Source organism: Micromys minutus, assembly GCF_963924665.1.
Source record: "Micromys minutus genome assembly, chromosome: 2".
Classification (NCBI taxonomy): Eukaryota; Metazoa; Chordata; class Mammalia; order Rodentia; family Muridae; genus Micromys; species Micromys minutus.
Genome location: NC_137971.1, coordinates 65,116,879 through 65,143,930, shown reverse-complemented (window position 1 = coordinate 65,143,930; position 27,052 = coordinate 65,116,879). Strand labels below are relative to the sequence as shown.

The window sequence follows — 27,052 nt, the reverse complement described above, 5'->3', positions numbered from 1 at the left end:
CGCAGTCTTCCTTGCTTTCCAGAGGTGCTCATGGCTGCTCAGCTCAAGGTCAAATGTTGGCCCAGACTAGGGTTCCAGTCTCTATCCTGGTGTGGACATACCCCAAACCTTCTTTTCAGTACCACAGGTTCTCTCTAAAGCTGCTGGTTAGAAACCAGATCCTACGTGTAGTCTGAGAGCTTCATGGTGCAGGGCCCGAAGGCCGTTAGCATGCAGGGGCTCAAGACCTTCCCGAAGGCCCTGGCTATAACCCAAGATAGAGATTCCAAAAAATAAAGGATAAAATAAAAACCATTCCAGGTTCTACCTGGGGTGTCCTGAGCTGCGTGTCTGGTACCATAACACAGCCTTGGGGAGTTGGGAAGCTGTTTTCCAATAAGGCCTCGAGCAGAAAGTAAACATCTCATTTTGGGTCCCATCGAGCAGAATATTTCAAGTCCTCCAGAAAAAACGAAAAGCACGAGGGGCCTTCCTTCTGCAGAAAAGCCCCGAGATGGTACAAATGCCTGCCACGGCGCCCTGCGCGGTAACAGACACTCTGCATAAATTAATAACTTACAAGTACCTGAGCAAGTCCACAAAGCACCACAGCACAGCACCGACGGCAGTAGCTCCAAGTTCTGGAAAGAATGGTCTTTTAAACACTTTAGAAATTCTGAAAGTTGGTACAACAACAACTCCTCTGAAGGAGTCGAAGGATAGTGCAAACTTCTGTCTTCACTGCTGAGGACTGGTCTGGGTTGGCTTCTCACTTGATGTAGGCATTGTGGGAGGGTCTGGGTACTTGATGCTTAGGGGCAGGTCTGAATCAAGAGAGAGCCAGAGAGGGAAAAACAAAAAGTACAGTTAGACTTCAGAAGCTGTCCAGACCTTGGAAGAAGACTGTTCCTGCACACTGCTGGGTGTCCTAGGTTAGAGCCCATAGAGTCCCACCTGAGACCGGAGGCCAGGTTAGCTTCTGGGAGTTGGGGGTGGTGAGGGATAGGGGTGGAGGTGGGGATGCTTGTCATATGAAGGACCTTTCTGCAGAACTCCCAGTGACCTATGATAGTCTACTGGCCCCCTCTGGACCCTGTGCCTCCCATCCAGGAGTAGATTCTAGAATAGCACCATTCAACAGGAAAAATGGATATGAAAAGCTCAGGTGATTCTGAGTTTTTAAATTTATTTATCTGGATGTCTCTGCATGTTGAGTACAGGTACCAGTGGAGGCCAGAAGTGGGCGTTTCTGATCCCTCTGGAGCCAGAGTTACAGATAGTTTGTGAGACACCCAATGTGAGTGCCAGACACTGAACTCGTCCCTCTGGAAGAACTAAGCACCGAGCCATCTCCCCCATCTCAGATTCTATGTGTCTAACATGATATAGATGAACTCAGTTTTATCCCTAAATTTTGTTTGGCTCTTTTCAGCATCTTAGTAAGCAATCTGCAGAAAGTTCTGAGAGCACCGACGGCTGGAGTTAGGTGTTCAGAGCCTGGTACAGGTGTATTCACACTTTTGTGTATTTCTATTTTATTTTTAACCAGCTCCAACATGCCTAGTGGCTACAGCACCACATTGCACAGCTCAAGAGATAGAGAGCCAGGCTGCCATCGGTAGAGGTTAAGACAGGGTGCCACTTGGGGGCACTATGAAAAGGGGTGCTTCTCCTACCTGCCCAGTCATGTCCCAGTCTAGTAGGATATCAAAAGTAACTAAAATGCTATGCAATTTTTTTTTCTGCATTTCTACAGTGGTGAACTAGACTGTTCTCCTAACCCTTTGACCAGCATTATCTCTGAGATTTATGAGGTAGTCATTTCTTTTCCCAGGCCAACATTCTTCCCAAGAGCCGTAATGAATCACTGACGTGTGGCCTCCCCTGCAGAGATAGGAGTTACTGAGCATGCGGCCTGGCCAAGTCAGTACCTTTGGTTCTCTGGTGCTCAAAGAGCTCACAGCCTGCTAAAGGGCATGTAAGTCAGGCAAGTAGGCTGTGGGCTAAACAATTTGCTGCCTGGCCACAGTGTCTCACATCTATATTCCCAGTGCAAAGGAGGGTGAAGAATCAGGAGGTTGAGGTCAGCCCAGGCTACTGGGGAGACCAAGGCTTGAGGCATACAGCACTTTTCTAGCATTTTCTAACCTAAGAACTGAGAAATTGAAATAACAGAAAGCCCACAAGGATATAATTTCACCGAGAAAGAGGTTGAGCTGCGGCCCTTGCTGATTTCCACATTGTCAACGTTCCCAGCTACACTAGCAAATGTGGAAGATGGGAGAGCGCCTGCATACCATGGATTCCACCACAGAGATACCTGCCTGATGTGAGCAACCTCAGCAGCAGAGAGCTCGGAGTGGCGTTTTTGAGTCTTTATCACCCTTGTTTTAAATGCAACCTGACGGACTTTAATATTTAACGTTGGCTAAGTCGCAAAGGCGAGAGCCAGCTTCAGTTACAGCTGTGGGTCGCCTCTCCCCATATAAGTAGAGATTGGACTGCATCGTCTGTGGGGGAGGGTGGAGATGGTCGAGGCCGGAGAGAGCCTGCATGGGTCACTCAGCAGTAGAGAAGCCCCAGGGCTCCAGCTACTCAGCAGCTGCTTAGCCCTCATTTCTCCGTAACCTCTCAGCATGAACTGGTGTCTCGGCCTGTGGACTAGGCAGAGAAGGCCTTGGTGAGGATGATGGTAAAGGTCTGATCTTCATACAGACATGATGTTTTCTTCAGTGCCTGTTGGAGACCGGGCTGGGCCCTTGTCAGCAGCTCAGCTTTCCTGGGGTGTCTTCATCTTTTTGCAAGTGAGCCATTGCTGAAAGCCCTGGGGTGATGTGCACAGCTGTAGTTTGAAGTGACTGCTTCCTGGTTATTTCTACACTCGTCTTCCATCATTCTCATGGTAGGAGCAGGTATGAATCACGGCTCAACACCTGAAACCTGCACACAAGTGTGGCTAGTCCAGCTACCCCCTACTGTTAGATGACACCCACCTGATGGGGGCTGGGCGGTGCCCAGGTTCCTGCTGCCCTGGGGTCCTCACCAAAGCACTAGTGAGCCGAGAAGTCCTGCTCAATGGATCAGCAGGCAGAGGCTTCTGAGGCGGGCTGGGCTTGTGGGTGCCCTGCAACAGACAACAGGTCTCATGTGACTCCGGCTCTGTGGCCAGAACTAGGCCCTGGGATCCAGCGGATTTCTGGAAGTCAGTGCACATTACTGCATAGTCCTGGTTTCATCTTTGGTGAATAACCTGCCTACAGTATAAGGTAGGTAGGCACGGCCCATCTTTAGCCTTCTTATGGAAAAATTTCTGTAACATTAAAAAAAAAATCGCATAGGTACATCCAAATGCCAGGCATCTGACCCCACAGGTCTTAGGGATACAGTGAACAGTTGGGTTCTTTCCAGTGTTCCTAGGGGGTGGACATAAATCTACCCATGACTTCAGACAATTTCCAGTTTCTAAATACTGGTACAGTTGTGGACGCATAGTGTCCACAAGCCCGCTAGCTGTCCTTCCCTTGGTGTAAAGATCTGAAAAGATAGTCGATTGTTTGGCAGAACATGCAGTGGCATTTCCACTTGAGTGCTTCTTAGAACTTGTGGGAAGGAGCCATGCAGTGGCTTGCAGGACAGGTAAGGACCTATGAGATGGTGTGCCCCTGGACACAGGGGCAGAGTGAGAATTTGGGGGATATTATAGATTGAGTTACATCTAAAGGCCACTGATCTGGGACTCACACAAGTCTACCTGTCTGGAAAACGGAGTAAGCTACCTTAACTAAAAGAACACATAAAATGTTACCAGCATAGATAATTATTATACCAGCAGTTACTCATATGTCAGCTTTAAATACTTGATGGAAATATGAGCAACCCCAAGTCCTCCTGGGGTTCCCTGCCTAGCTGCCCCTGGAGAGTACTAGTCAATATTGTGCACACTGCAGGGAAAGGACTTTGAGGGCACAGAGTTAGAATCCCACAGCACAGGATAAGATGTTACTAGGCAGGGTAGGGCACACCTGTAGTGTCAGCCATTGGGGTTACAGTTACACGGTAAAACACATCTGAAGAGTTGCACAAGACCTGCACTGTCTTAGGACTAGGCAGACCACGTGTCCAGTAGCACTTAAATGTCACTTCATACTCTAGTGATGTTTTTACAGTGCTTGCACTAAGATCACATCTCCTGAGCCACAGAGTGTAGCTCAGAGGTCACAACACCAGATTCACCATCCGCCAGCTCCCTGCAAAGCGAAGGGGCCACTACAGAAGCCGATTAAACCACAGCTGCATGGGAGATGTACCAATAGTCAGACTGGGCTCAGAGAGAGCCACTGGTCAGGGGCCAGACAGACAGGTGATATCTGTATGTCTGTATCATACTTCATCAGAGGAAACACGAGAAGGCTCTAGAATATAAACAAACGCCTTAGGTAGGAATAAAGACCACACTGTCTGTACACACTCAGGCCCTGAGCTTTTGAGCTTGTGAACATGTACAGAGATGATAACAGGCCCCTCACTTCCACACCCCTCAACCCTCATCAGGGTATGAGGGCTGACACAGAAAGGCTCTTAGCCCGGGGCCTGGCATGCAGTCGCCCATGAGTAAGGGTTGCTGTTGTTTGATAGCTCTGATTGACAGTGAGCCCTGGGTAATGAAGGCCATACACAAATCAAGCTCCATTTCTCATCCTAGAACAGAAAACTATGAGCACAGTGTCCATGTATAATGTGAAAATAAAAGCACATACTTAGCATGAGGAGATTCAGGTTATACAAGCATTCCTTACAAAGCAATACTAATTTTGCTATTAAGTCTGACTAAGTATCCAGTCCCTGTAGTCAAGATAACACCAGGGTTTTACTGCTGTGCAGACGAAAAGGCAAAGTATATGTCAGAGTCTGTCTTAATCTGGGTTTATCCTGGCAACTTAGAAGATAATTACAGCTTACCCGAGATATTTCCAACTTATGCTCATAGCCTTGTTGTTCATCATGTTCTCGAAGATGGCTCTCAACTTTGGGGGTGAATAGAATGCTCACCCCAGTGATGAATCTCTAAACAGCCAAGATGCTGATGGAAACTACTCATGCCCTGAGGCTATCACCCTCCCCCATCTGTCCTCTATTGCCATGGTCAAGACATGGTATAGGTGTGGTTGCGTATGAGGTGTGGCTTTGGTAAGGTGTAGCCTCTTCTGTAGGAGCTAAAAAAGGACTCCAGGGGGCTTCTATTGACATGTTTTTGGCATGAGAATGTCTGTATTCTCAACAACATTCAAAAATCATTACTTTTCCCTCATGTCCTGGAGAAAAGTGCTCTGTCACATGTGGTCTGGGACCTCTGATTCCCTCCTGTGTTCTAGCAATAGCAACACATTGCAGAATTTCAGCACCTTCTCCCTCCTTCTCCCACCTCTCTTAGCTTTGAAAACAAATCTCTTAGTCAGGGTTTCTATTCCTTCACAAAACATTATGACCAAGAAGCAAGTTGGGGAGGAAGGGGTTTATTCAGCTTACACTTCCACATTGCTGCTTATCACCAAAGGAAGTCAGGACTGGAACCCAAGCAGGTCAGGAAGCAGGAGCTGATGCAGAGGCCATGGAGGGAATGTCACTTACTGACTTGCTTGCTCAGCCTGCTTTTTTATAGAACACAAATATACCATCCCAGGGATGGCACCACCAACAGTGAATGGGCTGGGCCCTTCCCCCTTGATCACTAGTTGAGAAAATGCCTTACAGCTGGATCTCATGGAGGCATGTCCTCAACTGAGGCTCCTTTCTCTGTGATAACTCCAGCTTGTGTCAAGTTGACATAAAACCAGCCAGTACAACAAACATGCCAAAATCAAAACATAGCCCTGGTCCCTTGACCATCACCCTGTTATCTGCTTGCATATAATCTACAATATAAACATGTCCTGCTATCTGAGGCTTCTCTGCAGGAAGACTGGAGGCCATCACAGAAACCCAGAGCTGCCACTGAGGTTCTCGGCTGACATTAACATGTTTCACTGTAACGAGTGAATCTGTCTCTGGCTAATGATTATGGAAATTATGAGCACAGACAAGATTGTGACTATTCCCCCACAGTGATGTGGGCAACACGGAACTGCTCAAAGCTGACACACTAGTGGATATTCCGTAGCCAGAAACATGCAGGCAGGGCCACTGTGACCTCCCTTTCTCCAACAACTAGATAAGACAAATACTTCCTTTTTTGCCCTAAAAGAATTGGATGGCTGTAAGAGAGTAAAATATTATTGAAGCAAAACATAGCACTAGAAGGACGCAGGAGACTGTAGCCAGAGGTGCTAAAGAAAACCTGAGACTTGTTATGGAAACCTGAGTTCTGCTTTGATTCCCAACTACAGTGAGTAACCCAGAAATCAGAAGTCAGGGCCTTTGGGGGAAGCCAGATACTCTGGCTTATTGGGATCACATCCTTTCCCCAACCTCCCTGCAGCAAAACTCAGGAGTTCTGTAAAAGGAGGCATCGGGCTAAGAACTGTCTAGACAAAAATGTGCACTCTTAGCTAACAGTGGCTCAAGGACTGTTCTGTTTGTGCCGTGTAGAACATCCTAGGAAAGGGTTTGCTTCAGTGTGGGTGCTGCAGAGAGAGGTCGAATTGGAGACTTCTCCGTGTGTTCCAGAATGCTTCATAGGAGCATCACTCAAAGAAATTGTTTCCAAGAAGGGGGCCTAGTGACAGAGGTGGACCACAGTTCCATATAACCCTTTATACTTCTGAGATGTTCAATTATATCCGTCCACATCACCTATTACAGATGCAGAGTCTCATGCTGAGCACAGTTGTCCACGCAAAGTCTCCATTTCCAGAGTGACAGAAATGAAGGGATGTCTCTCTAGAGAGAGCCATGGAGGTATCCATCAGAGTAGCTACCTTTATAGACAGCCGATTGCCTTGTCATACGACCCATTGGTGTGTGACATGAAACCCAGGACAGTAGTCTGTCTCAAGCATACTAGAGACTCAAGCAGGTGGCTAGGAGAGGTCAGCTATAGTCTAAGAGCTCTGTAGCCACATCTTAAATTTACAGGTGAAACACACTCAGGTTTTTGTTACCCTATTATTTCTTGAGTGAGACAGCCAGTAGGGAACAATCAACTCATAACAAGACCAGTTTCTACCATCTAAAACTTATATCAGTTTATTTGCTACATATCTACTGCATTCATTAGATGAAACTTTGGTGTGCCTAAGAGAAACAACCCATAGGACCTTCCAAATGGAGTAGCACCAATATATAGCATCTGCAGTCAGTGGTAAGGGAGCTTTACAGAGGACCGTGGAAGAGCCAGAGAAGGGTAACATTGAAGAAGGATCTTGTGCATAAGGGCAAGACCTGGAAAGTCAGAGCAGACCCACAAAGACATTATCCAGTCCTCTTTCCCACTGTCAGCCTATGGTTTGCCCAGGGAATGAAAGCTGCTACATAGATTCCTTCCTTTCCATTGCATCTTCCCTGTAGGGTGCATTGACAAATGGACTCCCCTTTCTAATACATACCAGCATTTCTGATGAGCAAGGACCTAAGCCAGATTTCCAGACCATGGCTGACAACACTAGTCAGTAGAAAGTGCATCTTTATCAGTTCCAAGCTGAATTCACTGCTTGGCACTGTTGGAGAAATGAGCTGAACCTCTGGGTAAGTTGACTGTTAACCTGCCTGTCCTAAAGCTATGTTTTAAATTGTCTATGGTACCATTTATATCCTGTGAAAGCATTTGTGACAATTGGCTGTTGCTTTTCAATAACAGCAGAGAGTCACTCATTACCGTGGTTAGAGGGGATAGAGGATGTGGGTCTCCTAGCCACCCCACTGTTCCTTCTGCTGCTGCTTAAGCAAACCTCCACGCTTCTGCCTTTTCCTGGAAGAGCCTGTCCCAGACTAGCTGGTCTTGGTTTACAAATATTTTAGGTTATATATGATATAGACACAGGCAGGTGATTAGACATGCATTGGTCAAAACACAGCTGAAGATCTATTTGCCCTCTACAGAAGACACACAGTTGCCTTCCATGTAAGTGCTGTGGTACCACAGGGGATGTCCCGCTCTGGCCATAGTGCTAACAGTGGCCTATCTTATAAAGACAAAGTCCACTGTGGCTTTGTTGTGTTAAGAAAAACTGATGCACGCCTTCTGGACCAAATTGAGGCTTTACTTAGTACCAGTGAGCAGCAAAGTTGGAAAAGATGGCGGTGGAAGATGACTAGGGCAGCTGGCTCGGGTTCGCTGGCTCGTTGCTCTGATTATGGCTGCTAACACTTTCCACCCTAAGTTCTCTTCTGTCCCTCTGCCTGACTTTCTTCCCTTTTCTTCCCTTCCTCCCCCCCCCATTGTTTTGTGAATGGCTCTATCACTATGTAGCTCTGGCTGTCCTGGGACTCTCTGTAGACTCTCTATGTAGACCAAGCTGGCCTTGAACTCACAGAGATCCACCAACTTCTGCCTAGGTGAGAGCTACTGTACCTCACTAATCTTAAACTTCTGATCTTCCTGACTCTAACCTCCTGAGGGCTGGGATTATAGACTTATATCCCCATGCCATCTTTCTATGAGCCCCAATACTCCATGCATACTAACTGAACACTCTAACAACTAAACCTAATCTCTAACCCCTGCAAATCCATTTTAATGCTACAAGTAAAGAATATGGGCTTGAGCCCTTGACTTTCCTATACTTCCCTCCTTGCCCATAGAATATGAAGCCTTACTGTGCTCTGTCTCTTCAATAAACTGGAGCTACTGGTACAACTTCTCTCAGCTTACAGGGGTAGAAACACCTGCCAGGCACTTAGCTCTGTGGTACCTGTCATGTGCTCAGTACTCACTGTGTATTTAAATGATTTTATAATAATAAAATGCACAACACAGTCTCCTGGTACCAAAACAATATACACACGTAATCACACATGTACACACTACACACAACACAACACACACACACACACACACACACACACACTGGTGATAAATGTAACATTGAAAGTGTTTGCCTGAAATTTCCAGTGTAGATACATGGGGCACAAACCAAGACTGATAATTCTCTCGGACCTAGCAATATTTTCAAGAAAGGACCACGATGCACAAACAATTATTCTTCCCAAGTGATGGGTTCAATTTTTAAAAGCCCCTGTTTCTAATGCATAGCAAACATGATCTCAGCTTAGTTCAGCTCTGTAACTCGCTGAGATTTTATTTCCAAGCATTTCCCAGGAAACTGGTGTTTAAAGAAAACTGTACCCTTAGATCAAGTGTGCCCACTCATCAGCAGGCATCCTTCACATGCCATTTTGTGGGACAGATATTTAGCAAAGCAAATGGGTAAAGCTGGGCCAGTGGCACACAGGTGAGGCTGTGCTTGTTGGGAGAATAGCCACAGACAAACTGAAGGCAACACTCAAACCCTTTCAGGACTTGAGCACATCAAGTCTGACAGAGAAAGATCTGCCACGATTTAGCTGTGTCTTCTCAAGACTCAGTTTTCTGTGAGCTGAGAAATGTATTTCTTTTCCGGGATATCGAGCATGTTTTTGTTTAAACCATAAGTAACTCATTTAACCCAACAAGCAAGACTCTACTGAACAATAGATTTTAGCTGGGCTGTCCTGGGAGCCCAAGAATTCTCTCAGCCATGAATCTTGTTCCACTCTCCGTCCTCTACGAGGCACTCTGTAAGTCCAGGAAAGTGACTCCTGACACATGGAGGCACATCTGTAATCATAGCATTCCTCTGTGAAAAGATGTAGACAGAGATTCACTCTACTGTCACAAACCACGGGTCCTGCCTCAGCAAGGCAGAAAGAGAACTAACCCCTGCACATTGTTCCCTGATGCAAGCAGGTACAATATAAGGACTTAGCATAGGATGAGAAGCCCAGGTTCTGAGATGCACATTTGGACAAGAGAATAAGTGAGTTTGTGGAGGAGGAGATGTTTTCTAGAAAGGTGACACTCATTCTTTAAATGTAAAGTTAGCCAACGTGCCCCATCCCTGGAGTGTGATAAATTTGGACAAGCATAGCAGGATTGGCCACAGAGGCACATCTGTGTCATGTAGTGTGGGATGGTACCCAGGGAACTCTAAAGTGTCAGTGGATTCAATTCCTGCTGCCAAACAAGAGTCACCTCTAGATACTGTCCACACCTATGGAATGGATTCCAGATCCCTATGTGTGATGACAGGGAACTCATGCAGTTATCGGTGTCACTTGTCTCTGAAAGGCTCCAGACAGATCCAGCTCAGAGTGAGGATGTGGAGTTTCCTGTGATGGGTGCTTGAAGGGGAAGAGTCTCTTAGTTTCATGAAACAGAAGGCTTTTGTGTGGATGCTTTGAAAAAGCCACTTCTCTAGGCAATGACAACTGTGGGATAAAACCATTGTGAACAACTGCTCTTGGGTCATGCGGTCTATTAGCTTGGCACTGTACAGAGGTGGTACTGCTGAAAGAGAGGACTAAGAAGCCACAGGATGAGGAAATTCACTGGGTTCCTGTAGGGATGATCTTTTTGTGTGCCGTGTAAAGATTATCTTTATATTTTACAGACTCCCTGTGGGAATACTGGAGGTATGTGTGTAAGACACTGAGCAGTAGTGCATGTCCTGAGGCTTACAGCTCCCCTTGTGTTCTCAAAGAAGCCCATTACCTAGGAATGTTTGGAATGTGTCTGTTGCCCTACAGCAAGGTAAACTAAGATAGTCCTCTCTTCCATTTGTTTTCTCTGGCCTATCAGCAGTCCACACGACCAACTAAAGACATAATACAAGGTTCCTAACTGGTAGTGAGTGGGAGAGGGAGTTGTGAGCATTCAGGAAAGGAGAGATTTACAAAGGGAAAAGATACATTGATATACTATTCAAAACCAAAGTTCCTGATATGCCAGAAATCAGAATTATAATAAAGAATAGAAATTTCTTTAAAAAGAAATGCCTGGGTTGGAGAGGTGGCTTAGTGGTTAAGAACAATGACTGCTCTTCCAGAGGTCCTGAGTTCAAATCCCAGCAACCATATGGGGGCTCACAACCATCTGTAATGGGATCTAATGCCCTCTTCTGGTGTGTCTGAGGACAGCTACAGTGAACTTATATATAATAAATAAACTTTAAAAAAGAAATGCCTACTATATGAGCAGAGAAGACTATCTTACTGTTATATTTTAAAAAAGCAGCCAGAGACAGTACCAGATAATTCGCAGAACACACTCCTGAAGCAGGGCCATGACACTTACTAAAATGAGCTCAGGATGGCCAGTTCTGGACTTCTCGTGCAGTAACCTGTTTATAGCCTGAAACTGGCTATGCTACAAGTTTTTAGATAAAAAAAAAACCTGCTGAAAGTCAAGCCTATTTTTCCTATTGACAGTTGTTAGATATAAAGTAGTTTGAGTATTATCAGCAATAAAAGAAATACAAAAGGAAATGAGGTTGTGACAAGATGGAATAAGCATAACTTACCTCATTCTTTAATACTTGCAACAAAAAATATTACTAAGTAACAGATTGAAAACTGAAAATTAGAGAGAGACTACCCGATGGACTCTAGATTCAAGGAACTACTCAGTGGTGGGTCCTTCTGTGTGCACATGCGTGCATGCCAGAGCCCTGTCCAGGATATATAAAAGAAGCAACAAGAAAGTGAAATATGTAAATACACACAATCTGGAAATAACTAAATGGCACCAAAGAAATAAAAACAAACTCAAGAAAGCCGCCCCTCTGTAGTCACAAGCCTAGGAAGAGAGTTGTTCAGGAAACAAATATTTTGATCATATATGATCTTATTCCAGCTTAACCACAGAGAAAACCATCCCCTCCCTAAAATTAGCAGTCATGTTACTTTGCTGGAGCAGAGGATATGGGAAAAATTGGTGGATTTCTTATCACTGTACAGTTCAGCCAGAAAGGGAAGAACCCTTCCCACAAAATGTCAACCTAAAATTTTATACCCAGCCAAAATATCCTTCATGAAGAAAGACATTTTTAGACAAAGGGATGCTAATATCATGCCAACAACAGGTTTGTTTCAAAGAATAATCAACAAAGTCTTGTCAGGCAAAAAGGAAAAAAATGAGATGTGTAAGATCAGAAGAGGGGAAAAGCTGAAGGGATCAATATATGAGCATATATAATCAACTCTTCATTGGTTTTGAAAAGCCTGAGAGCAGAAATTCCATCTGAAGTGGCTCTTGATGCCTATAAAGGCCACTTAAAATATGTGTATAAATGTGTCTAATGTATGTGCACCACATGTAAGCCTGCAGAAGTCATGTGGGCTCTGGAAATTGAACCCAGCTCTTCTGTAAAAGCAGTAAGTGTTCTTAACCTTTGAATCATTTTCTAGCTCTAAAGGCCATGGTTTTAAGATATCCATTATAAAAATGGGGGCAATGAGACCTAATAGCTTGGATTTCCACATTTTTCTGAAGAAATAAAATACCTGTACAAGCTATGATGATTATGGATTGATTTCCAGTGAGGTGGTTTTTCTCCTCAAAGCAAATTTTGACCCTCAGAAGACAGTTAGTAATATTTGAAAACATGACTACAAGTGTTATTGTCAATTGATAGGAGTCAGTGCTGCTTAGCTTCCCACAAAAGCAAAAGGACCTCCCACATTACACTTACCTAGCCCAAAATTTCAAAATGTAGAGGAAACAACACTGTAGCTAAAGAAATTAAGAAAGATCAAAACAAAAACTGATGGGCTCAGATACCTTTATTAGGAAGTGATCAAACTATTAGACAGAAAACAGAGACATTATTTTTTAATCTATTCAAATAAACAAAGCTTTGAAATATCAATCTCTATCTTTGTCATCATGTCCTTGCTGGTGTCAATGGGAGATCCTAACTACATGTAATTCTCTAATCAAACATTTAACTTTATCCAGTCATTTAAATAAAGGTTTGTGTGTTTTTCAATCTCATATTTTGCTTGAATCTTTCCTAAAGGAATAAAGAACTCCAAAATGTATCTGTCTAGTTCTTCCAAATAACTGTTTATCAAACAAAAGCCACAGCTCTCAATGTATCTCCCCCCCATAGGTAATTCTACAACCAAGCAGCATGCTGCAGTTAAAATGTAATGCTCTGTAATGGCAAGGTATGGAGAAACAACTGTAAGGCAGAAACAGGCTGTAGAGCTGTGTGCACAGAGAATAACCTCTATGTTAAACATGTAGTTATAAATATATAAAAACAATAATGGGAAAATGTAACAATAGCATTCAAAAGTGATTCTGTCTCATTGTTGAAGTGGGCAGTGACCATTGCCGTTCTCACATTTTAGGTTGAAGTCCCAGCTTCTTCAGTTGTGGGTCTGTAACTCAACGTGCAATACCCTAAAGCTGTTTCAAAGCCAAATGCATACTGAATCTGTGATGGTCTCACAGCACCTGCCTATGTTACCTCCCATGACTTCACTGCAGCCTTGGTTCTGAACACATAGCACAGACTGTCACACCTCATACCACTGACAAACACTGCCCAGAAGGGCTCAGCTCCCACAGAAACAAAAACTTTTAATGTTTTTCTATCATTTCTTACCTAGCTACCCATAGTCCTATAAAAATTCCTCAGGTAAAAAGTGCTCACCATAGAAGAGTTTTAAGTTCTGGTTTAGATGATACATTGTACTGCTATGGAAACAACTCTGAGTATTTTAAAAATTACTAATTACAAAATATTAAAGTGCCACATGATTGCTGTACTATAGGCACTGTATGTGGGTTATCTCAGCCATCTGATTAACTGAATTTCATTTCATAGTCACTGTGTTAAATAATTTGTCCAAGTTTACATGTTAGCAAGTAGCAGAGCCTGGATTTGAGCTGCATCCCACCCGGTCAGCATGAGAGGCATACCTGGGCCTGCCTGATTGCAGGATTGGCGGGCAAGGGCCTGGCTGGGCCACTGGGTGCACGAGGGGCCTGGTGGAGAGGCAGGAGCACTCGCTGAGGTGACTGAGGCTGAGGGACAGCTCGAGCACTGAGGGGCCTACTGATGTCGATGTTCTGGCATTTCAGTGAGTGCCTGTCCTGCGTGGTCAAAGCAGAGAGTCAGCTCTGGTGGCTTTCACTACCCATGGGAAGAGCAGTGCTAACTGGCCTGTGACCACTGTCTGTGTGGGAATGGAAAGTCCAGGGTGTCCATAGGAAGGACTGCATTTGCTCAGCTGTACTTAAAATTCTACAGGAAGTACCCCCTAAATCTGGAATAGAGAGATGTGTTTTTATATAGATTAAAAAACCAAACATTGAAAACCGCAGTGGTGACAGTGGCATTCGGAAGGCTGAGGCAGGAGGACTGAGAATTAGAAGCTAGTGTTTGCTATAGAGACGAGTCCAGCTCAATCCATTGTCAGGCTGGTTCAGGTAACAAATAGAGGAAAGAAACTTGAAGTACCAAGTACGAAGACACTGGCTGGATCGCACGGTGTGAGCTTAGCCTGCACAAGGGTTCTGTGACAACTCTCTTCTCCAGAGGCAAGCCACTCATCTCTGGGCAAACTTTCTTGTGTTTGGAGGAGGAACAGAACTGTTGCAGCTGATCTGGTACACCACACTCTTTATAAATATCTTTATTGAGGTATGATTGTTATCCAGTTAACTGAATGCATTTAATGTTGCATAATTAAATAATTGAATTCTTTTTATTTGTTTGTTTTCCAAGACAGGGTTTCTCCATGTAGCTCCGGCTATCCTAGAATTCACTCTGTAGAGCAGTCTGGCCTTGAACTCAAGAGATCTACCTCTCTCTATCTCCTGAATGATGGATTAAAGGTGGGGTTAAAAGTGGATTAAACCAGACTAGCCAGTTAAGTGCTTTTATTCTTTAATCAACTTTTTGTTTTGCATCTGTGTTTTTGTGTTTGAACTAAATATGCTCCTCATGTACTGAGATTACAGGCATATACTATAATGGTGTTCAATATTTAAAATTTCTGTGCATAAGTAAAATATTGAGACACTGGGGAACCATGGGATAGCTAAGGGTAAGGATGTAGTTCTTTAAAAGAATAGAGCGGATGTTGTGTCTCCACACTTCTGGACAAAACTGAGGCTCAGTGGAACTTAGACGCAGCCCAGAAAGCTTACCTAGACATAGCTGGTGGCCCTGGAAATGATAAGACAGGCCTGGTAACAAGAGTTGGCTCTGGCTGTGTTCCCATGAGACTGCTGAGAACTAGGTCTTGGCCTCTGCAGAGATTGATCATGGTTTATAATATCCACATATCTCACTGTGTGCAGATACTGACTGCCCTATCAGAATCTTTTAGGGACCCTGGAAGATTACTTTGGGGCCTACTTCCAGGCCCTGACTATTGCAGGGTAGCGGGGTTATGGTTGAACCAAAGGTACCAACCAAGCATTTTACAGAGATGATAGAGCCCTGTCTTCCCATCCAACCTCATGCTTTCCCATCATACTAAGTCTTTGTGCGACCTACCTTGGGGGTGTTGAAGTGTGGTGACCGGCTCATCAGCAGGCCTTTCCCGAGGGTGTGGTGAGCCTGGCCAAGGTGAGGGCCACTGGGTGTCCGGGAAGAGTGCACACACCTGCAAGGCAACCCAACAACTGCTAAGCAAGGGCTTACCCTGCTCCTTGCCCTAACGTCTCACATTCTCTTCCTGCTGATACATAGACTGTCACTTATTTTAATCCCATGGGACAAATCTTCAGGGGAAAAATGACCTAACGTGCCTATAAGATGAAAAACGAACATTTACTTTTGCTCTGCAGCCAGTGTTCTGTCAATTTACTAAACTGAAAACCACGGGAACTTAGCTTTGGGCACATAGGGGTTGTTTGCATGAAGCTGGCATGTCAGCAATTGTGTCTCTGAACATATTTGGGTCTGAAGCTCTGCCACTTGGGGAACACATTCAAGTGTCCACACGTCTTGAAAAAATACTAATGCAAAGATTAGAGAAGGCCCATTCGTGGAGTTCACCAACACATGGCTTATTTATGTGATGGACAGCACATAGCTAGAAGAGAGTCAAAAAGACAGCTGGCCCCACAGACATTTACAAAAACAAACAAAAGAAACCCAAAGACCCAGTGTTACTCCAGAAAATCTGCCCTGTCCTTTGCTGAGGATGGTGCAGCTGACACAGCAAGAGACAGTTTGTTGAATATTCTTTCAGCCATTAGTTTTTGAAGAGATGACATACCTCAGCTTTTCCATGGTGGTTTTCTTATGTGTGAACAGCAGCCGCATCAATGTCTTTCTTTTGAGATATACCACAAGTCCAGCAGCAAGCAGACACAGGACACTCACCAGGATTCCTACAGTCAATCCCTGGTTATCTGAAACAAAACATATTTGGCTCAGGAGAGGAGGCCATTCCAATAAAATATGGGAGACACTGAGCTGTGACATTTATGGGAGAGTGATCTCTAAAGGAACAAACAGAACCAGAGCATGTAAATCCCTGAACAACGCCCTAATACATTAGTCTCTCTTCAAAGGTCATGTTTAAGCTCTGGTCTATGCCACCATTGATGTCTGTGATGACTTTGGTACTTGCTAATGCAGAGACATTGTCTTGTAGGTAGGACTGTGACTGGACCACACAGGTTCACCTAGGTACAGCCACAGAAGAGTGAACTATTGAACCACACAAGGTACCAGGAGTCATCAGGATTGGAGGCTCCCAAAAAACCCATCCATGGGACTGGAAGAGCATCATAGCTGGTCTCCTGGTCAAACAGGATTCCTTTCAGGTTCTTAGTAGCAGCCTGGGGCTTCAGGTAGAGTTCTGTTGCTATATAACAAATCTAAGAACAATTTTTACTTCCTTACTTCAACCTGTAAGTCTTAAACTGATCCAGTATATACAATCAAAGCCCTGCCCGGCCTTAAATGGCACCTGGACACCTCACCTCAGGGTTGATTGTGCCACCTACTGAGCTGTTCTAGCCAGTGACCCAGCAGCATCAGGACTCCGCTGCCCAATCTGTAACTTGGTAGCTGCCACCCTCAGTGACTGTCATCCTGTTCTTCTCCACCTTGACCCCAGGCCTTGGAATAGGCAGTTGTCTGTGTTTGAACTATTTCTACTTTGTTCTGAGACAGGGTCTCATAGAGCCCAGAGTAGCCTGGAATGTGCACGTAGCCTAGGGATGGCTTGAATGGATGATACACCTGTTTCCACCTCTCCACCGCTAGGATGGAAGGCATGTATCATACTACTCCATGTTGTACTAGGGTTTAAATCTGGGGCTTCCTGCATCCTAGGTGTGGTGGTTTGAATAGAAATGTCCCCCATTGACTCCTGTTTGAATGCCTGCCCCATAGAGAGTGGCACTATTAGGAGGTGTGGCTTTGTTGGAGTAGGTGTGACCTTGTGGAAGGAAGTGTGTTATTCTGGTGGCAGACTTTTTGGTCTCACAGGCTCAACCTATGCCCTGTGTGGCTCACAGTTTCCTGCTGCTTGCAGATCCAGATGTAGAACTCTCATCTCCTTCTCCAGCACCATGTCTGCCTGCATGCCACCATGCTTTCTGCCATGACTACAGTGGACTAAAAACTGTGAAACTGTAAGCCAGCCCCAATGATATGTTGTCCTTTATAAAAGTTGCTGTGGTCACGGTGTCTCTTCACAGCAGTAAAACCCTAACTAGGATACTAGGTAAGAATCTTATTGCCTGAGCTCTAGCCCAACTCCTTCCTGAAGATATCAACAAACATATCAAGGGAAGCCCTCTGACATCTCCATACCGTTTCTAAGCACACAGGGCTACTCTCCTCTCATAGTACCATCTCTTCCCCACAGCGGCACCTCTCATGCTTGGTGGGATCTGTTTAATTTCTCTCTAGGATCACAAGTGGACAAATATGCATGGACTTTGGCTGACTGAGTGGCTGAGACATGGTCAGGCTGGTGGACACCATCAGAATTCGGGACAGTGAGGCCAAGATGAAGATGATACCGATCCACATGCTAATGTGAAAGGGTGGAATTCCACAGGGCCCCATTCCCAGACAAAGAGCTGCAAACAACTAAGGAATGCTGGCAGTGGGAGAGTCAATCTTCCCCAGGAATGAGCCCCTTCATTGAACAGTCAATACCAAGTGACAGCCCTGAAATCATATACACACAAGCAACATAAACAGATTTATCATATATTTATATATTTATACATCTCTGTGTGTGTATGTGTGTGTATATGTGTGTGTATGTGTTTGTGTATGGTATGTGTATGTGTGTGTCTGTGTGTGCGTATGTGTGTGTAAAACATTTTTTTAAAGGACATGATTTGAGAGTGAGTGGGGTCAGGTATCCCTGGGAAGGGTTGAAGGAAAAGAAAGGAGGGGAATGATGTAATTATATTTAATTTTAAAATATGCCTGCTTTTAGAACTATGTAAAGAGCAGATGGCAGAGTGCACACTAATTAGCATCCTATCTGCTCATAACCAACTGCTCAAAGCCAACAGCTACTGTGAATGCAACAACTGCCCTGACCGTTCTCTCTCCTGTGTGATGTGTGTCTGCATGTGTTGGGGGCGCATGGAAGCGAGATGCTGACCTCAGCTACTATCTTCCACCTTATCTTGGAGACAGGGTTTCTTATTGAACTCTCTTCTTCCCTAGTTCTGGGATTCCAAGCACACAGCACCATGCTTAACTTCTTGTGTGGGCTCTGTGGACCCACACTCAAATGGCAGACACTTCACTGACATTACTTCCCTTAGCTCGGCCATAGCAATCTTCTTATTAAGAGATAGATAGCGGCCATATTTTTGCTGTTGCTCTTGCTTGTTCCGCACCCCAATGCTATCACTCCTCTGATCCGAGTTTTAAAATACACTGAGGTGGCAGCACACAAGAGCTACCCTTTACAAAGTCCTTTGAAATGACAGTGACCTCCATACACATTTGGCAGTTCATCCTGGAGAAAATTGTCACAGGGAGAGAAAATGGCCAACTCAACACCTCAGCTGCATTGAACAGGACCAGGACCAAAGGAAAGGGAAGGCTGGGGAGAACAGTAACATTTGGAGCCTGAAAGCTTCAGGCTGGGACAGAGGCACTCAGGGTCCCATGGTAGCCACAGCTTGCAGCAGCCCAGCACCCACTTCCTGGGATGCTGGGGCCACACTTACCTGCTTGCCGGATGGGACCGCTGTCTGTGCTTCCTCCAAAGCCAAACTTGTCACAGAAGGGAGGAGCCCAGTGGGCTTCACAGTGGCAATTCTTCCTGTTGTTACATACCTGTGGGGCAGAAGTGGGGAAAATCATCCAGAGGGGACAGGGTTAGGACACACAAATGAAGACCTCGAGAATCAGCTCTAAATAGCACCACCGGTGAGTCCAGTAGAGCCCCAGGGGTGGAGAGCGGCAAACCTGCCTGTGCTGGGGAGCTGCTGTTGGGAGCCAGCTCCATTTCCTGGTCTCATTTCTTTTCTCAACTCTGAAAAGCTGCGGAGTTGCCTTCCTTGTGGTAAGGAGAGACCCAGAATCAGACCACTGTGGCACAGATCTGTCTCTTTCAGACAGGAGATTTGGGAAGACTCCAGCCAGCTGAGATGGGGAAATATGCCTGTTTGTTAAGCTTCTGATTTTCTGATGTCCGTAGACAGTCACAGGAGTCTGCTAACATTTCTGTGAGCTTACTCTTATCTCTAAATGCCTACTCTTTTAGCTCTCTGTGGCCATTACCTGCCTCCCAGTCACAACATATAATAGGCAAAGACAGTAGAATTCTTATTTGTGAATAAGATGGCAGTAGAGGGTGTCTTTGCCCTTGCTGTTCCTGGATAATGTACCCTAATGGGAGACCAGAGTTCCCATGGGAGGACCCAGGAGTCTACTTGACAAGGTGGTTCTTCAGCTTGGATTCACTATTGATGTTTACATAACTCACCCAACTGGATATGAACCAACTGATTTTAAGTGTGAAGATTATTTTTTGTTTTATATTTTAATATATATTTATATACATATATTATGTTCTTTTTTATTTTTATTTTTTGAGACAGGATCTCATATATCCAAGATTGGCCCTGAACTAGCTATGTCGGCAAGAATGACATTGAATTTCTGATTCTCTCATGTCCACGTTCTGAGTCCTGAGAGATTATAGGTGTGTCCTACCACACCCACTTTATGAGGTACATGGGATCACACTTGGGGCTTTTTGTACATACTAGGTGAACAGTCTACCAACAGAGTTACAGGAATGTGTATATCTTGTTTTATGGAAAGTAGGCTGAGCTTCAGAAGCCTTAGATAAAGGCTCATATGACAAATTTTGGGGGTTGGGGGCAGGACAGTGTAGGAGGACTGGAGAGAGCTGCCCATATTAAGGACTGTGATCCCAGATGGCCATCTGGTATGTATACCTCCCTTCCACTTAAACACTGTAAGTCACAGGTGATGAATTTCTGGTTGGTTTGTTGTATGGAAGTTAGTGGATCTAGAGAACCAACTATAGGTCCCCGTATTAAAAACACTGGGGCCAAATATATGCCTGGATATTGAGAGGCAAACAAGACATTGACAGTCTGTTGTCTTGCTTGTGGTGGCTTCTGTGAAGAATCCAGTCACTTGTCCAGTTGCTTCATCTGTGGAGGCCAGCAGGCAACAAACCCTGTGAGAAGCAGGAATATGCTTTCTAGGACTTTAATCAGGATTTTTTTTTTTTTTTTTTTACAGAGCAGCTGTGGTCACTGGGTGACAGATATCTTTCTAATGGTTTGAAGGGATGGACTAACCTAGTTCTTTTGTTTTAGTGATGAGGTCAAGGGTCATGTAGCAAGGATGGCGTGTCCACAATAACATGAGCTGGTCAAGAACAAGTAGGACAGATAGCTCTGTAGTGTCTGTTGTACAGCCTGCATACATGAAAAACTATCCATGAGACCCACACCCTGCCTGGTGTGGTGTTGGCTTGAGGCAGGCAACTGCTATCTAGAGTCCCTACTTGGAAGTGTTTGTGGTGAGACTGGTCTCATTATAAAGGGATTGGGACCAAGTTACTTGTTACTGAAATGTCTTAGCTTCTTTTCTGATGTTGTAATAAATTACTCTGAAAAAAGAAAAAAAAAATGTAAAGGAGAAAGTGTTCGCTGTGGCTCATGGTTCCAAGTCCATCACAGTGTGGAATCATAGTGATAGCAGCTTGAAGCAGGCAGTCACATCAAATTTATATCAAGAGTTTGGGAGCCATCAATGCTGTGCTCACTTTTTCCTTTTTATATAGTTTAGGATTCCAGCCTAGAGAATGGTGGCACCCACACTGGGCAGGTCTTTCCTAGTCAAGATAACCTGCCACAGGCATCCCCAGCAGCTCATGTCCCAGGAGACTCTAGATCTCTGAAAGTTGACAATTGTGATTAATAATTACACTAAGTCATAGCTAGCTGTTCTGGAAAATATGGTCCTTAGAGTTTGCCAACATGTATAAGAGACTTATAGATATCACAGAGAGAGGCCTTTGTCTTACTTTCTCTGGGTCAGCAAGGTGACTATGGACATACCCTCAATATCGCATTAGCCTTTGCCTCATCAGTAAAAACAAGGACCATCTATCAACATTAGAAAGAAATCTATAATTCACTGAAGACATGAAGAGATTCCATTTGATACTGAGTCAACTGTACACAACATCAACACGCCTGTCTGAGGCAGTCTGGCGATCTATCATGGTTACAGCATAGTGGTGATTTTACAAAAAAAAAAAAAAAAAAAAAAAACCCATAATCCCAAGTGTCTAGATATTCTGAAAATACAAGTTAGAGCACAGTTTCTGTAGAAAAGGAGGACAAATGAGCCACTGGCGCAGCTAATCAAGATTAATATCATCCCATTGGAAAAAAAAATTAACTGCACTAGGAAAAATAAATTACGTTTTGAACAATTAGAGTCCTTTCCGTCCCTAAAGCTTCTCTTAGCTCAGCAGCATGTGGTAGTCAAAACCCATGGCAAGGGCATTCAAGAACACGTGGTCGGTAGATCTGAAGTCCTCATTTTTATCTTTCTTGCAAGTTTCTCAGTGGAGCAGAGTTTGGGCTGTCTAGAGCCAGAGGGACAACTCTGCTTGAAATGCTAATGTGAGCCCTTTGTGAGACAAGGTTAGCTCTGAAATTACTTAGAAGATGACAAAATTCTTTCTTTATATTGCATAATGTTAATTCAAAAGATAATTACCTCTCAATCTGATTTTCTTTGTTAAATGAAAGTGACATTTCTCCTGCTACAGAAAGGTCAGAGACAGTTAACACTTCTGGAGGAGAACATTGAGAAGGTTCTCACTGGCTACTGTAGTTTTGAGAAACCCTGGCTAGCAGGGGCTGGAAAGATGACTTAGCTGTTAAGAACACTTGATGCTCTTGCAGAGAGGTCCTACATGGTAGCTCCCAATCATCTCTAATTCTGGTTCCAGGGAATCTGACCCTCTCTCTGGCCTCTGTGGGGACCAGGCACACACACACAACACGTACACACACATACACATACATGTAGGCAAACTATCCAAGCACATAAAATAAATACGTCAGAAAATTTAAAAAGTCTTAAGTGGCTGTGGGCAGGCTGAGAAGAGGAACCCGATATGCTCACCCCTCGGCCGTTGCACTGCATTGCACACTTGTGAACACCGAAGACACTGATATTCTGACATCGACGGTTGAGGCAGATCTGTGGGAGACACACAGTACAGGCTCAGTATCTCTGCTCTCCTCCCTCACAAAGGCGAAGCAGGAGGCCTGAGAGATGGCTCAGTTGGTAAAGTATTTGCTGTGCAAACCTAAAGACCTGAGTTCAATCTCCAGAGCCCATGTTAACATCCAAAAACCCAAGTGTGGTGGCGTGTGCTTATAGAGATAGGTGGATCTGTGGTGCTTGCTGGCCAGCCATCCTAACCTAGTAGGTGATCCCTGGGTTCCAGTGAGAGAGCCTGTCTTAAGAAAATAAGATGGCTGTCACCAAAGGAGACCAAAGGTTGACCTCTGGCTTCTACAGGTCACAAACATGTACTTGCACACCCTCCATACAAGACATAAAAGAGAAAGCAAGGAAAACTTGGAGAAGGCTCTTGTTTAGAGAGCAGGAATGGAACAGGATAACTTCTATTGCTTGCTTAGACACAGCTCCTGGTGTCCAATGGGAACAGTACTGAGTTTTTTATATTTAATGCCATTTAAGATAGTTCTAGTAGAAGTGAGGAATTATAACTGCTTTTCTCATGAGTTTTGTTCAGAGCTTTGGGTCACTGGTGTCACAAAGAATCGACAGGAAAGTTCCCCAGGGTCCTGCTCATGCAGGCACTGCAGAGGCTCCATTCAGATTTTGCTGAACGCAAGCAGCTTCACAGGTTAGTTTATGGTTTGGGATATAGAGAGGTGGTTTCATCAAGTACAGCCTTTCTGTGGGCAGGTGGCCATCTCCTCCCAACAGTTCTCAGAGGGCAGACTGAGTGCCCTTCAGAGAAAACAACTGTAGGGGGCAGGGGAGGGCAGATGGGTGTGCTTAGTGGATAAGGAAGCCCCAGGAGGTGGGAGATGATCCTGTCAGTTAAGTGCTGTAACCAGAAGGGCCTGAGTTAGAGCCCCAGAACCCACATGAACAGTGGAGTAGGGCTGTGTGTGTTTGTGATCCTATGGCTGGGGAAGAGCAAACAGGAAGAGCAAACTGTCCAGCTAGTCGGGCCTACTTGGCCAGTTCCAGGCAAGTGAGAGAGTGTCTCCAAATAAATAAATAAATAAATAAATAAATAAATAAATAAATAAAGTGGACATCTCAGGAGGAATCATATTCAAGGCTGTTCCTTAGTCTCTACATACAAGTGCTCACACCTGTATCTCACATACAAGTACACACATATACACTTGTAAGGAAAAGGAAGCTTCAGGGAGGGCACTGAACTTGGAGGATTCAGCTAAAAGCGCCCCTTGTGTGACCTTGATCCCATAGGCAAGGCCACAGACACCTGCGCCTGCAGTAGCATTCTTGGGATCCCAGCAGCCCTGGCTTCTCAGACCACACTTTAAAAAATGGCTCTTATACTGTCAAGGCCTGAACTTTGCTAGTGTACTTGGGGGAATCAGAAGAACATGGACTCTTCCTCAAAGAAAGTGTCTAGGGCTGAAAAGATGGTGGCTCAGTGTTTAAGAGCACTGGCTGTTCTTCCAGAGGACTCAGGTTTGGTTCCCAGCACCTAGATAGTAGTTTATAGCTGCCTAAAACTCCAGTTTTGGGAATCTAATGTCTTTTTCTGGCTTCCATGGGCACCAGGCATGTATGTGGTACACAGGCATACATCTAAGCAAAACACTCATACATATAAAAAGAGAAAAAAACTCTAAAAACGAAGAAAGAATGGCTGTGGCTCAGGACACATTGAGGGCATGTGTAGAGGATGTTTGAGCCTCCAGGATTTTGTGAGGAAAACCTTGGGTTCTGTCCTTTCTTCACCATGACCTCTGAGAGGGACTTCATGATCCTGGGAAAAAATGAGCCCTAAAAATGCCAGATGGTTTATCTTTTTCCCCCTTGAAACATTGAATTAATTTGCTATCTTTTAATCTGATGGAAAATTTGATGAAAAGACAAACAAAAGCAAACAGACTGGAGTGGGAGCCCTCTGCAGAGTATGCGCTGCACAAGCAGGGGGACCAGGCCCTGTTTCAAACAGGAAAAAAGAAAGGAAAGAGAAAGAAATGCTTAAAGGAATGTAGTTAAGATTGTCCACAGGACTCATGAGAGTCCCCCCACAGACAGACACACACATTCTCACACACACACACACAGAGACACATACACACTCACACATACATTCACACACACGCACACTCACACATACACACACATTCACATACACATAGACACATACACACTCACACACACACATACTCACACACAGAGACACATACACACACACACATTCACACACACAGACACATAGACACTCACACACACACCTGCATACATGTAGTCATACACATACACCACACATACGTATGCTTTTATAGTACACAGAATCTATACAGGAGTGTACACATATCCATGCACACCAGTACCCCCCACCTACAAACATGTACACATATGAACCAGTGTGGCAGAACACAAAAACTCTAGTTTCTTTAACATGTTTGAGCTTGCTTTTAACTCTCAAGCCAACTCAGCCTCCCTCTTCCCTGCTCTCCCAGAGAATTCGCCTGTCTCTCAGCTGATCCCACCCCCTCCTCTGTTCCTCCTTTCTCTATAGTCTTGGAAGAGGCATCTAACTTCCCATTTGGACCAGGTGAGAACAAGCTCCCAAGAGCTCCAGGAGCAAGAAGTTCCACAGTTGTGTTTCTTTAGGAAGTCACTTACTGGCAGACAGCCCTTTTGAATCTCAGGGTGAAAACAACACTGTCCTCACATCTGCGTCTCAGTGGTCAGACTGGGACCTCAGCTTCACTGACTTTTTCTCCTAGGTACAAAGAGTTGGATTCCAGAGACCAAATTCCAAGTAGTTTTAGGAAGATCAGTTGACCTCATCCCCTAGTTCCTAAGCAGGCTCTTCCGGTGGGCTGTGTTCCAGGCTTACATTAAGATGCAAGTGAGAACTGGGGTTCTTACTTTTCCTTCTGCACACTTTGTTCCTGCAAGCACAAGCCCTGGGTCTGGCATGTCGTCACCCAAGTACACATGGGTCCCCCGGCACAGAATCCGACCTCCTTCCTGCTGTGGGATATTTGTTTCTATAGAAACAGCATTGGTACCGATGACAGGTCGGCTGGCACCACCTTGACACTGGATTTTTCCACACTTGGCATCTCTGGAAGAGGAAGAATAGAGAAGCTCAGAAGAAGGGCAGTGTGGAGCAGTGGCCTCCATGTGAGCAGGCTCAATGCCATTGTGGCAGGGGGTGTGGCTTCGTACCTCAGCTCACATTTGACGAAGGAGCTCTTGGAATCTTTGCCACAGTTGCCATACGGATCTCCCGCAGAGTTGACTCTCTCAAAGCAGATGCCAGGAGCCGGTTTAGCACCTGAAACAGAAGCACAATGATACCTCCTTTGTTACTGCCTGAGTTTTTCTAAACAGCACTGGCTGGGTCTGGGAGTGGAGAAGGAAAGGAATATTCCATGTTTAGCAGCACACAGTAGCCAGCCAGCTCAGGAGTGGGCTGGTGCAAACCTGGAAGGATCTACAGTTGGCATTCTCTCCTGGCCCCACTTAGAGAAACCTCACTTGTTTTTCTGTGTTGTAGGCTTAGATGTGTGACACAAGGTATGTGCAGACTCTCAAGAGGTTAGGCTTGGCTGTGCAATCCGATCAGGTCAAGGGCAGGAAGGAGTTGGCTGGCTGGCTGCAGACGAGGGGAAGTTACTCTCTGTAGCAACATCCCACACAATTCCGGCGAGAAAAGGCAAGGTAGGCAGGCTACAAGGAATAGTAATGACTAGTGTGTGTGTGTGTGTGTGTGTGTGTGTGTGTGTGTGTGTGTGTGTGTGTAGGGGGGTGAGAGTAAGAGGAGATGGAGGGAGGCAGAAATCCTTTGTTTTCAGTCCCACAGAGCTCCAAGAGTAAGAACGGGCTTTAATGACAGGTCATTTTTGCAGAAATTTTTCTCACATGCCATAGCTTTGTAATACCCTATAGTCACTGTGCATAGAAGATGTCCTGGTGGTGGTGATGGAGTCACAGTAGCTAAAGGGCCCAAGAAGTGGGCATCTTAACAAACACGTGATCTCAACAGGGAAAGAGAAGACATGATTGAGGGCCATAGAGCCAAAGTTAGAGGGTCTTTTATTTCAGCCATAAGGGCATCTTTTGGCAACAGTGCGGGCTCAGGAGAATAGGGCAGATCAAACCACGCCTGGCCGTGTGGTCTGGGCCTGCCTTCCCTTCCATGTCAGCATCTGGCTTGGACACTTCCTTTCACAGCATTTCCAATGACTAGGAGGTGACTTTCCAAAGTCCAGACCTGCCCTGTGTCCTTCTCTGCTCCCAACTCCAGGGGGGAGTCTCTGTTGGCCTTCTAAAGTGACAATACAATCTAGAGTCCAATCAGATTTGGTCCATGGCCAGGTCTCTTT

General features: G+C 45.0%; 1 protein-coding gene across 1 annotated transcript in view; it reads right to left on the bottom strand.

Moving 5' to 3' along the window:
- Positions 1–748: 748 nt before the first annotated feature.
- The window catches only part of ADAM12 (ADAM metallopeptidase domain 12), a gene marked incomplete at both ends in the record, with an annotated part of 311,848 nt that continues 285,544 nt past the window's right edge, over positions 749–27,052 (bottom strand). Inside the window, 9 exons of the mRNA XM_080911836.1 lie at positions 749–803; positions 2,973–3,103; positions 13,880–14,053; positions 15,465–15,573; positions 16,192–16,327; positions 19,130–19,238; positions 22,587–22,664; positions 25,590–25,788; positions 25,893–26,001. Of these exons, the coding sequence (XP_080767962.1) occupies positions 749–803; positions 2,973–3,103; positions 13,880–14,053; positions 15,465–15,573; positions 16,192–16,327; positions 19,130–19,238; positions 22,587–22,664; positions 25,590–25,788; positions 25,893–26,001 (1,100 nt within the window). The remainder of the gene's footprint in view (positions 804–2,972; positions 3,104–13,879; positions 14,054–15,464; positions 15,574–16,191; positions 16,328–19,129; positions 19,239–22,586; positions 22,665–25,589; positions 25,789–25,892; positions 26,002–27,052) is intronic.